The 12275-nt window shown below is 43.6% G+C and overlaps 1 protein-coding gene across 25 annotated transcripts in view; it reads right to left on the bottom strand.

The window, feature by feature from the left end:
* Positions 1 to 12275, bottom strand: part of ZMYM2 (zinc finger MYM-type containing 2) — an 82260-nt gene that overhangs the window by 69210 nt on the left and 775 nt on the right. For all 25 annotated transcript variants that reach the window (XM_084981177.1, XM_084981178.1, XM_084981190.1 and 22 more), the window contains exon 2: positions 11816 to 11884. Coding sequence is in view for 6 of the 25 variants with exons in the window: in XM_021065426.2 (XP_020921085.1) it covers positions 11816 to 11884 (69 nt within the window). In the remaining 19 variants the exon portion in view is untranslated. The remainder of the gene's footprint in view (positions 1 to 11815; positions 11885 to 12275) is intronic.

Below are 12275 nucleotides of genomic sequence, written 5' to 3'. Positions count from 1 at the left end.
GGCGGCTACAGCTCCGATTAGACCCCTAGCCTGGGAACCTCCATATGCCATAGGAGCGGCCCAAGAAATAGCAAAAAAGACCAAAAAAAAAATAATAATAAAATAAAATACAAGTGCAGGGAGTTCCTGTCACGGGTCAGTGGAAACGAATCTGACTAATATCCATGAGGACACGGGTTCAATGCCTGCCTTGCTCAGTGGGCTGAGGATCCAGTATTGTGAGCTGTGACGCGGGTCTCGGACTCGGCTCGGATCTGGCGTTGCTGTGGCTGTGGTGTAGGCCAGCAGCTGTAGCTCCAATCCGACCACTACCCTGGGGATGTCCATATCCCGTGGGTGCAGCCCCAAAAGACAAAAAAAAAAAAAAAAAAAAAAGTGCAAAGAGTTAACATTTACTTTATAAGTCAAATATTCAGGACAGTTAAACACTAAAGCAACCCTAGTAAGTAAAAACTATTGGAGTTCCTGTTTTGGTTCCGCAAAAAAGAACCAGACTAGTATCTGTGAGGATGTGAGTTCAAGCCCGGGCCTCACCCAGTGGGTTAAGCGTTGCCATGAGCTGTGGTATAGGTCACAGACATGGCTCAGATCTGGTGTTGCTGTGGCTATGACATAGGCTGGGAGCTGCAGCTCTGATTCGACCCCCAGTCTGGGAACTTTTCCATATGCCACAGGTGCAGTCCTTAAATAAATAAATAAGTAAAAATTATTAGCCCCCTTACACAGATTTTTCTTAAAAACCCCAATCCTCAAAACATGCTCAACACTAAAGCCAGGAAGTGGGAGAGGTCAGGATTTGAATATTCCTAACTACTATGTAATATGTGGTTAAGTATTAAACAATGTAGCACAGGTTTTATTAAAAAAAAAAAAAAACATTCAATACATTAGTAACCAAATCAATATTCAAAATACACAAGTAGGTAAAGGAAGAAATATCAAGGCCAAAGTGCAAGGCTAAAATGAGACTTTAAACACAGAGTTGAACTTGTAGTTAACATTCATTTATTGGCCACAAGGCAGAAAGTATCCTGATCAACGTAACAATTTTCAGAGGAATGTGGAGTAAATCTACTGAGGTTACGAAGTGCAAAGGCTTTTCATGAATGAGTTTTCTGGATCTTTTCTGTCTTTGCATACCTACAACACAAGACACTAGTTTCTGGGACTTCAGCTCCATCGGAACCCACAGTACCCTGGCTGCTGAGTATCCCATTCATTCCTCACACGAGGTTTCAGAATAAGACTTTCCTTACTACACAGGTCTCTGTAGTAATCTGCTTCCCAAAACAGAGAAAGTACTCAACTGTAACAGTTATTTCCAAACCTTAGACTATAAGTAAATTTGGTCCGTTCTACACGTCACTGAGAATACGTTTCAACTACCAAACACTAATTTGGTCATATTAAGAAAAAATAATCTGATTAAAGTTGACCATGTCTACATTACCCAAATCTATTCTTTTAGCCACTTTTGTACATTGTCAACATTAATTAGCTATTTAACATCAAGCAAATAACTTCACTTCTCTGAGCCTCCATGTTCTCCAGAATAAATGGTATAAAAATAGTTGCCAGGGTTCTTCAAAAGAATTCAAAGAGATAACTGGTTGTGAAAAATGAATTAACAGACTGTTAACTCCTAACAATTACCAGGCAATTGTTCCCTGTACTCCGAAGACTTCCGTAGTTCTCTAATTCATTTTTAGGGTTCCCTGTGATACTCCAACATCATTATGGAATGCTTGTCCTCCCCCCTGAAATTCATGTGACAAAACCCTGGCATCCAAGGAGATGCTATTAGGAGGCAGGGCCTTTAAGAGGTGATTAAGTCATGAAGGTAGAGCCCTAGGGAAAGGACTGCTGACCATTTAACAGACACCACAGGAGTTCCCTTCAGGGCACAGCAGAGACAAATCCAGAAATGAATGAGAAACGAATCAGGGCATTGCCCTGAGCTGTGGTGTAGGTCACAGATGTGGCTCGGATCTGGCTGTGGCTATGGTGCAGGCCAGCAGCTGTAGCTCATAATAGACCCCTAGCCTGAGAACCTCCATATGTTGCGGTGTGGCCCTAAAAAGCAAATAGAAAGAAAGAGAGAGAGCGAGAGTGAGAGAGAGAGAAAGGAAAGAAAAAAGAAAGAAAAATAAAGAAGGACACCACAGAGAGCAGCCCCCTCCATTGGAAGGGCACAGCAAGAAGACGGCCAGCAATCCTGCACCAGAAGGCAATCCCTCCCAAGACTCCACATCTGCCCCAGTCTGCTTCCTGGACTGCCCAGCCTCCAGAACTGTGAGAAAGGAATGTTTGTTTTCTTTTCTTTCTTTTTTTTTTGTCTTTTCTAGGGCCGCACAAGCCACACATGGAGGTGCCCAGGCTAGGGGTCTAATCAGAGCTGTAGTCCCCGGCCTACACCAGAGCCACAGCAACTCAGGATCCAAGCCGCGTCTGTGACCTACACCACAGCTCACGGCAACACTGGATCCTTAACCCACTGAGCAAGGGCAGGGATCGAACCCATAACCTCATGGTTCCTAGTCGGATTCGTTAACCACTGAGCCACGACGGGAACTCCGGAGTGTTTGTTTTCTATGGTACTTTTGTTACGCCTGCCCAAATAGACTGAGACAATCACCATAAATTATAAATGTTTTCAGCTTTACTTGACTTTTATTCTGATTCAGTGAGAATCAATTAATAGAATACTTAAAATTTTACAGCCAGGTTGATGGCAAAAAAAAAAGGAAGGCTGATACTGCCCATAACAAGAATAAAAGCACAAAGTTACAGTTCCTACTATGGAAGTCTGATGAGAAAATATTAAATGAATTCTTACAGTTAAAAAAAAAAATACTTGATTGCGATCATGAAAAAACAAAGATGGCAGTTAAAAAATACGGAGTTCCCACTGTGGCTCAGCAGGTTAAGAACCCCACTAGTATCCATGAGGATGATCCCTGACCTCACTCAGTGGGTTAAGGATCCGGTGTTGCCTTGAGCTGTGGTGTAGGTCTCAGACGCGGCTCAGATCCCGTGTTGCTGTGGCTGCGGCGTAGGCTGGCGGCTGTAGTTCCAATTAGACCCCTTACCTAGGAACTTTCATATGCTGCAGGTATGGCCCTAAAAAGACCAAAAAAAAAAAAAAAAAAAAAAAGCTGCTATTCCAGATACTGTGCAGTCATTATTTTAAAAACGTACAAGGAGCTGGGAAAAGTCAAGGCCCATGAACACTTAGGGCCAAAGGAAGAGAGGAGGAAAACAGCTAGGCCAGGATATCCAAGACGGGCCGTGTGCCAAGGAGCCAGGGAACTGGGAAGACGGAGACCAACCCGCACAGGAGCTGCGATGAGCGAGGAAAACACCTTGGAGACACAGAACGGACTGACTCCAGAGGAGCAGACCAGGCAGCAAGAGACACTCAAAAATGAACGTCCAAAGTAAGACAACATTCACAGTCGTGAATGCTTTAAGGTTAAAGCGAGTTGAGGAGTTCTCCTGTGGGCAGCACGTTAAAATCCAGCATTGTTACCACCATGGCTCAAATCACTGCTGTGATGTGAGTTCAGTCCCCGGCCCGGGAATTTCCATGTGCCACGGGCAATGGCCAAAAAACAAAAACAAAAAAAATGAAAAAAAAAAAAAAAAAAAAAAAAAAAGCTTAACTTTATTTTTTTTAACAAGCTTAACTTTAACGATTTTAGGAGTTCCCATCATGGCTCAGCAGAAACAGAGCCGGCTAGGATCCATGAGGATGGGTTCAATCCCTGGGCCCACTTAAGGATCTGGCGTTGCGCTGAGCTGTGGTGTAGGTCACAGCCACAGCTGGGATGCAGTCTTGCTTTAGCTGTGCTGTGGGTGAGCGGCTACAGCTCCAACCTGACCCCTAGTCTGGGAACTTCCACATGCCATGGTTGCGGACCTAAAAAGATAAAAAAGAAAAAAAAAAAAAAAACTTACTTGAAATTTTTAAATATCTTTCTGGCATCTATCCAGAGAAAACCATGACTTGAAAAGACACATGTACTCCGATGTTCACTGCAGCACTCTTTTCAATAACCAAGACATGGAAACAACCTAAATGTCCATGACAGAGGAATGGATCAAGAAGATGTGGTCTGTATACACAATGGAATATTACTCAGCCATTAAAAGGAACAAAATACCAGCATTTTTAGCAACATGGATGGACCTAGAAACGATCAGCCAGACAACGAGACGCCAACATCAAACGCTTTCACTGACATGTGGAATCTGAAAAAAGGACAGAATCAACTTCTTTGCAGAACAGATACTGACTCACAGACTTTGAAAAACGTATGGTCTCCAAAGGCGACAGTTTCAGGGGTGGAGAGATGCGTGGGGGTGTGGGATGGAAATCCTATAAAACTGGATTGTGATGATCATTGTACAACTACAAATGCAATAAATTCATTGAGTAATAAAAAAATTTAAATATTTTTCCTATTCTATCAAAATATATAGTTAGAATGAAGTAAGTTTATTGCTTTAAAACAAATCCTCCCCAAAAATTTTAAAATGAGACTGTGGAGTTCCTGCTTTGGCGCAACAAGATCAGCAGTGTCTCTGCAGTGCTGGGACACAGGTTTGATCCCTGGCCCAGAACAGTGGGTTAAAAGGATCTGGCACTGCAGCAGCTGTGTCATAGGTCACAACTGCGGCTTGGATCTGATCCCTGGCCTAGGAACTCCACATGCCAGAGGCCAGCCAAAAATAGATGAATAAATAAAAATTTTAAAATAAAATAAATAAAATGAGATTGCAACAATAAATTCAATTCCTAAGCCAAATTTGGTTTTTTTGGCTGTGAGCATGGCTCGCTGAAGCTCCTGAACCACAGGGACCAAACCCGTGCGCCACAGCAGCAACCCAAGCAGCTGCAGCAACAACACTGGGTCCTTGACCCACTGCGCCACAAGGGAACCCCTACTCCTAGGACCTTTGTCTTAATATTTATTTATTTTTATTTTTTTATATTTTTTTGTCTTTTTGTCCTTTTTACGGCCACATCCGTGGCATACGGAGGTTCCCAGGCTAGGGGTCTAATAGGAGCTACAGCCACCGGCCTATGCCAGAGCCACAGCAATGCCAGATCCAAGTCGCATCTGCAACCTACCCCACAGCTCAGGGCAATGCTGGATACTTAACCCACTGAGCAAGGCCAGGGATCAAACTGGCAACCTCATGGTTCCTCGTCAGATTCGTTAACCACTGAGACACATGAGAACTCCTGCTTCTAACTTTCAAGGGACTGCTGCTATGAAGTTAAAAATAAAAGATTGTGTGTGTGTGTGTGTGTGTGTGTGTGTGTGTATTTATCTTTTGAGAGCCACACCTGCAGCATATGGAGGTTCCCAGGCTAGTGGTCTAATCAGAGCTGTTGCTGCCAGCCTACACCAGAGCCACAGCAATGCCAGATCCGAGGCGCGTCTGCGACCTACACCACAGCTCACGGCAATGCCAGATCCCCAAGCCACTAAGTGAGGCCAGGGATCGAACCCTCAACCTCATGGTTCCTATTTGGATTCGTTTCAGATGCGCCACAACGGGAGCTCCTAAAAATAAAAGAGAGCTAAGAACAAACCCCCAACCTGATCACGTGATTTTGCAAACCTCTCTATACATTTTAACTCTACAATATACTTTTCAATAGTTGACAAAAATATATTCTGCAGTTACAAAGTGCTTCAAGTGTATAAAACTTGATCTGAAAAATTGATATATTTTAAATATTTTAAAATATGCAATAAAAAACAGATATGCTCAAACGTATCGTAATCCAACTTTTAACAGACTTTAGGATGACCAACTTACCTTGGTACCAGGTTAAGTGTTTGGTGCTGGCCTTCATAATTCTCTTCCCATTACTATTTTAACCACAGACAGAAGATTACAAAATGACTTGTTTACAAAACAGCTTGCAGGAGTTCCCACATCTGTGCAGGAGGTTAAGAATCCACCTATAGTAGTTCAGGTCACTGCAGAGGCTAGGTTCAAACCCTGTCCCAGCACAGAGGGTTAAAGGATCCAGCATTGTCACAGCTGTGGCTCAGATTTCCCTGGCCTGGTAACTTTCAAATGCCTCCGGTGTGGCCATAAAAACATAAAATCAAAAAACAGGTTGCAGATATAAAAATTTGCAACACCAATTACATAAAATAATTTCCTTGCTGGTAAGCGGCAAAAATAAAAAATGAAGATAGTTCCCGTCTCAGCTCAGCAGTAATAAACCCAACTATTATCTATAAGGACTCGAGTTTGATCCCTGGCCTTACTCAGTGGGTCTGGGATCCGGCGTTGCCGTGAACTACAGCACAGGTCACAGATTGGCTCAGATACGCCATGGCTGTGGTGTAGGCCAGCAGCTACAGCTTCGATTTGACCCCTAGTCTAGGAACTTCCATTTGCCACAGGTGCACCTAAAAAAGACACCAACAAAAAATTAAACTACAGTTGTTATCAAGAGCCCCATAGTTGGAATCAGGGATTTCTCCAACAGCAACTCTTTTCAGTGACAGCTGTACAGTTCTCACATATTGGAGTTGTCCATAAAAACTTTCAGACTTGAACAGCTTACAAATCCTGTTCAGTTCTAAAATCCCAATTCTGCAGTTCCAGTTGTAGCTCAGTGGGTTAAGAACCCGACTAGTATCCATGAGGACTCGGGTTATATCTCTGGCCTCATTCAGTGGATTAAAAGAGCTGGTGTTGCTGTAGCCATGGCATAGGCTGGCAGCTGCAGATCTGATTCAACCCCTCGCTCGGGAACTTCCATATGCTGCAGATGCAGCTGTAAAAAGAAAAAAATTAAAATTAAAAAGATTTAAGACAAAAAAAAAAAAAGGGAGTTCCCGTCGTGGCGCAGTGGTTAACGAATCCGACTAGGAACCATGAGGTTGCGGGTTCGTTCCCTGCCCTTGCTCAGTGGGTTAACGATCCGGCGTTGCCGTGAGCTGTGGTGTAGGTTGCAGACGCGGCTCGGATCCCGCGTTGCTGTGGCTCTGGCGTAGGCCGGTGGCTACAGCTCCGATTCAACCCCTAGCCTGGGAACCTCCATATGCCGCGGGAGCGGCCCAAGAAATAGCAGCAACAACAACAACAACAAAAAAAAAAAGACAAAAAGACAAAAAAAAAAAAAAAAAAAAAAGATTTAAAAATAAAAAATAAAATCCCAATTCTACGTTCTGACAGAAATAGAAGAAAATTAATCAACTGAAATAAAAAATTGGAAAATGCATGAAGTCAAAGCAATCTGTCTACTTGCTTCCTAACTTCAACTGCCCTACATAAAATACTGTTAGAGACTCCAGCGGGAGCAAACACTTGAGTTGGCTCATCTTTCATTGCCTAAAAAAACACACGCGGGGTTTCCGTCGTGGCTCAGCACTAACAAGCCCGACTAAGATCCATGTGGACTCGTGTTCAATCCCTGGCCTTGCTCACTGGCTTAAGGATCCGGCATTGCCATGAGCTGTGGTGTAGGTCGCAGACTGGGCTCAGATCCCACGTTTCTGTGGCTGTGGTGTAGGCCAGAGGCTACAGCTCTGATTAGACCCCTAGCCCGGGAACTTCCATATGCCTCGGATGTGGCCCTAAAAAGACAAAAAAAACACAAAACACTCAAGTTGAATATGCCAAAGTTCTCTCATCATAGCTGTTATTCAGTATATTAATACTTTTGAATGCTGTTAAATGGTACAGAGACAAGTATGAATGTCCAGATAGACAAAAGACATGACATTTCTAATTATCCCACACTGCTTGACAACGAAGACAGAGCTCCCGCATGCACACATATTCCTTCCATCGCAGTAATAACACAGAATCTGACTAGAGGTAAAAATGCCTTGTCTTAAATGCATTAAATTTAGGCACTTCTGTTCCTCAAACAAGGGCAACATAGAGTAAAAACTTTTAAGAACAAAAACTCTGTTGTTCCAGTGCCAGATCCACACAAATCTAAAACATTCATGTTAGCATCTAACACCCAAGTGATACAGAGTTGTATCACCACATAAGTTACCAAAAAAAAGTCCAGGCCATGAGATAATATACGAAGATGATGAAAAAGCAGGGACCACTCTGTATAGTTTCCTCAACTGTTTAAAAAGACAGGTGGAATGGAGTTTCCTGGTAGCACTATAGGCTAAGGATCCAGCATTGTCACTGCTGTGGCCCAGGTTTGATCCGTGGCCAGGAATTTCTGCATGCCTCAGGCATGGCCAAAAAAAAAAAAAAAAAAAAAAAGACAGGCACAAGGAACAAATACTATTTAAGGATGTATTAAAGAAAGGTACCATAAACATGAGAATGTCAAAATAGATCATAATTACATCTAAAAGCACCTAACTCACATTAAATGCACAATAACTTAAGTATAATAAAAAACATTTAATCAACATCAATTAAAAACTGAGTTATCTTCATCTTATTGTCTGGCACCTTTAAGCACCATTAGTTGGTGTTTTAAGTAAAGGAATTTTTAATTCCAAGCTAAATCATTAAGTAAAATAAGAACCACATCTCTTCAAAAACAGGAGGGGTGGGGGAGTAGGGGTTAGGGTAGACAGCCCTCTGCTAAGGGGAAAATCCACGTACAACTTAATAGTTGGTCCTTCCTTATACTGAGTTCCTCTGTATCCACAAGCACAAATACCTTCAGATGGTGCAGTACTGCCATATTTATTACTGAAAACATCCAGGTATAAGTGGACACGCACAGTTGAAGCCCAGGAAGTTTAAAGGTCAACTGTATTTAAAAGAACCACAGCTCAACAACAACAACAAAAGACAAAAAAAAAAAAGGAGTTCCCGTCGTGGCGCAGTGGTTAACGAATCCGACTAGGAACCATGAGGTTGCGGGTTCGGTCCCTGCCCTTGCTCAGTGGGTTAACGATCCGGCGTTGCCGTGAGCTGTGGTGCAGGTTGCAGACGCAGCTCGGATCCTGCATTACTGTGGCTCTGGCGTAGACCGGTGGCTACAGCTCCGATTCAACCCCTAGCCTGGGAACCTCCATATGCCTCGGGAGTGGCCCAAGAAATAGCAACAACAACAACAACAAAAGACAAAAAAAAAAAAAAAGAACCACAGCAGAGTTTCCAATGTGTCGCAACAGAAACGAATCCGACTAGGAACCATGAGGTTTCGGGTTTGATCCCTGCCTTGGCACAAGGGATTAAGGATCTGGCGTTGCCGTGAGCTGTGGTGTAGGTCGCAGACGTGGTTCAGATCCCGCATTGCTGCAGCTGTGGTGTAGGCTGGCATCTGTGGCTCCAATTTGGACCCCAGCCTGGGAACCTCCATATGCCACAGGTGCAGCCCTAAAAAGCAAAAAATAAATAAATAAAACATAAAATAAAATAAAAGAACTTTGGCTTTCATAAGTATACATGTGTCGATTATACATTTGGTTATGTCCTCATCTCCGAATGTCTACTAGACAAACTCATTCAACCTTCGTGCATCAATATCACAAATAAGAACAAAGGAAAAAGATAAACCTTTTGTAAAAATATGTGGTGATAAAGCAAGCATTGCTCATCTAGCTGAAAGAGCAAATCTTTGTTACATTATATCTAAATGATCTAATGCCTGAAAAGAACTTTAAACTCATTACAAAACTTATATTCACTCAAGTTACAGTCTTGGGAAACTACTACAGATTCTAAATTGTACAAAGACACAATGAAAAAGAGAACATATTATTTCTTTTTTTGGAGGAGGACACACCCGCAGCACACTGAAGTTCCCAGGTCAGGGATTAAACCCTCACCAACAGCAGTGACAACGCCTGATCCTCAACCACTAGGCCACTAGGGAACTCCAAGAATATATTATTTCTGATTCAAATACATACTGTTAGGTTTTTTTGTTTTTGTCTTTTTATGGCTACACCCGCAGCATATCGAAGTTCCCAGGCCAGGAATTGAATTGGAGCCACAGCAGCAACCACAGGTGCAGCAACGCTAGATTCTTTAACCCACTGCACCAGGCAAGGAATCAAACCAACACTGCTACACTGATCTGAGCCACTGCAGTCTGATTCTTAAACCACAGCACCTTGGCAGCAACCCCTTTTTTTTTTTTTTTTTTTTTTTTAAGGCACTAAAATAGTGATACCTGAGATGCTCCTATTTTTTTTCCTTTTTTGGGTGGGAGGAGGGTGGGCCACACCCGTAGCACATGAAGTTCCCGGGCAGGGATTGAACCTGTGCCACATCAGTGGCCACAGAGGATCCTTAACCAGGTGAGCCATCAGGGAACTTCACAACCATTTTTTAAAAGGTACTCAATGAGATATAAACATTTTCTATTTGTTTACCCACTGTTTTCTAGGAAAAGAACACAGACAGGCCATTGTAACCTTCGAATTTTTTCACTGTTTCAATTTCTAAACTTGTAGAACAAATATATGCTCTAGAACAGGACAACACATTTGCTGAACTTAGACCTGTAATCAAACTGGTTCGGTTCCAATCCTTGCTTTACCAAATACTCCTACCTGGGTGTTTGCCTACGCCCGTTTCCTCCCCTACAAATCAGGAATAAAAACACTGGGTTTCCGTAAGGATTAAATTACTTAATACATGCTTAAATTAGTCTGGACGTGCTAAAAATTACACAATGCAAACGACAGGCACAGAGAAGTTCAAAATACTATTCTCGTTCATAAATTTGAAAGTTTCCATCATTAACTTAAAAAAAAATTTAATTTAGTATTGTGCTGGCACACAATAGGGGCTCAATACATGCTGCAGGCTATCTGCCAAGATTCAAGTAAATAATAGGTGGAAGTGCCCAGCACCTGCCTAAAGTCGCGTTGGTTTAGTACAAGTTGCCACCCTGGCTTCTTCCTTCAGTCAGTATTCAGCATACACTCATCAGCCATTACCTTTTGACCCACTGGGACTTAATATTCAGGCATAAGCTACTATGCGGATGACTCACCTCTGACAGAGATCTACAAGTTAGGATATCAACTGTCAGTGAGCTCCAGAGATACAATGTATCTATCCAGAATGCTAACTTCACTGATATTTTGTAACTAATTTCAATTGACCGGAAATGCCTGGTTATGTTTATTTTACTGTCTCCCACAGTACAAGACCGCCTTAAAACCAAAAAACTGCAAGCATTAGAAGAGAACTCTCAGTAACACGTTCAAGAGTAACTCAAGTGAAGACTAAGCATCACAAAAGATGAAGGACTAAGTAACCAGAGCAGTGGACTGCTCTGATCAGACACCAGTAAACTGAGAACTGGAGTAGACTCATGCCCTTTCTTAAGCAAACACATGAAAGAGATCTACCACCGCATGAACCCCAAGAGTCAAAACGTGTTTGTTATGTCACACAGCAAGAGTTAAATATGGATGTTTCTCCAATCCCTTCAATCGATTATCCATTGTAATGGAAGAAAAGTGTTAAAGATGGTTGCACACACAGCATCAGAAAGGAAACAACCTCAGTTCCCACCATGGAACTCTAGAGGGCACCAGCAATATGCCCTCCTTCGCACCACCCCTCCTCCCGGGTAACGTGAGCAGCTGCAGGAGCCCGTCGTCTGGTTGCTGAGGTTGGTATTGCAGCAGGAGAGATGTCTGCAGCGGTGCAAACAGCAGCGCCCACTCCCAGCTGCCTCACCAGCCATTACCCAGGCTTCGCCCCGGGGGCAGCTGCCACCCCGGGGAAAGCTCCTCCCACTCAAAATAACGGAGACGCACTAGTCCCCCCCGGCCGAAGCCCTACAACCTGACAACGTCCTCTAAGAGCCTCAAAATACGGGCAAAAGACTCACAATGGGGGTGCTTTCCTCCTCACGTTCTGCCAAAGATGCACCAGGTAGGGTTGAAGGCGAATCCTGGTCCTGGGGTAGGAGGAAAAATGAAACATGCATCAAGAACATCTAACCAGGTGGGAGAAGCAAGCCTTTTCCACCAGGAGGAGGCAGAGAAGGGAATAAGAGGTCAAGGAGCCTCGGACCTTCGATTGTTGCTTCCCAGCCCGTTACCAACAACCCCCTCCTATGTAAAGTAGAGCAAAACGACGTTAAATATTTATTTGGGACCAAAACCCACGTGAAAGGCAAAACCTGGAGGGAGGAGGCGGAGGACGGCGAGCCTGCTCCGGGAGGGAGAGGGGGAAGGGCGGGTGCAGCCTCGACGCCAGCGGGGAATCCTATCCCCCAATCGGCCCACCCAGCGCCATCCCCGGCGCGCCGGCACCCACTCGGGGGCGGAGGGGGGGTTCGAGTCGCC

The sequence above is a fragment of the Sus scrofa genome, chromosome 11, assembly GCF_054392235.1.
Source record: "Sus scrofa isolate SSC_HxYL_T2T_F1_AM1 chromosome 11, Sscrofa_HxYL_maternal_Yorkshire_Landrace_v2.0, whole genome shotgun sequence".
In the NCBI taxonomy this organism is placed as follows: Eukaryota; Metazoa; Chordata; class Mammalia; order Artiodactyla; family Suidae; genus Sus; species Sus scrofa.
This window is presented reverse-complemented; position numbering and strand designations above follow the sequence as displayed.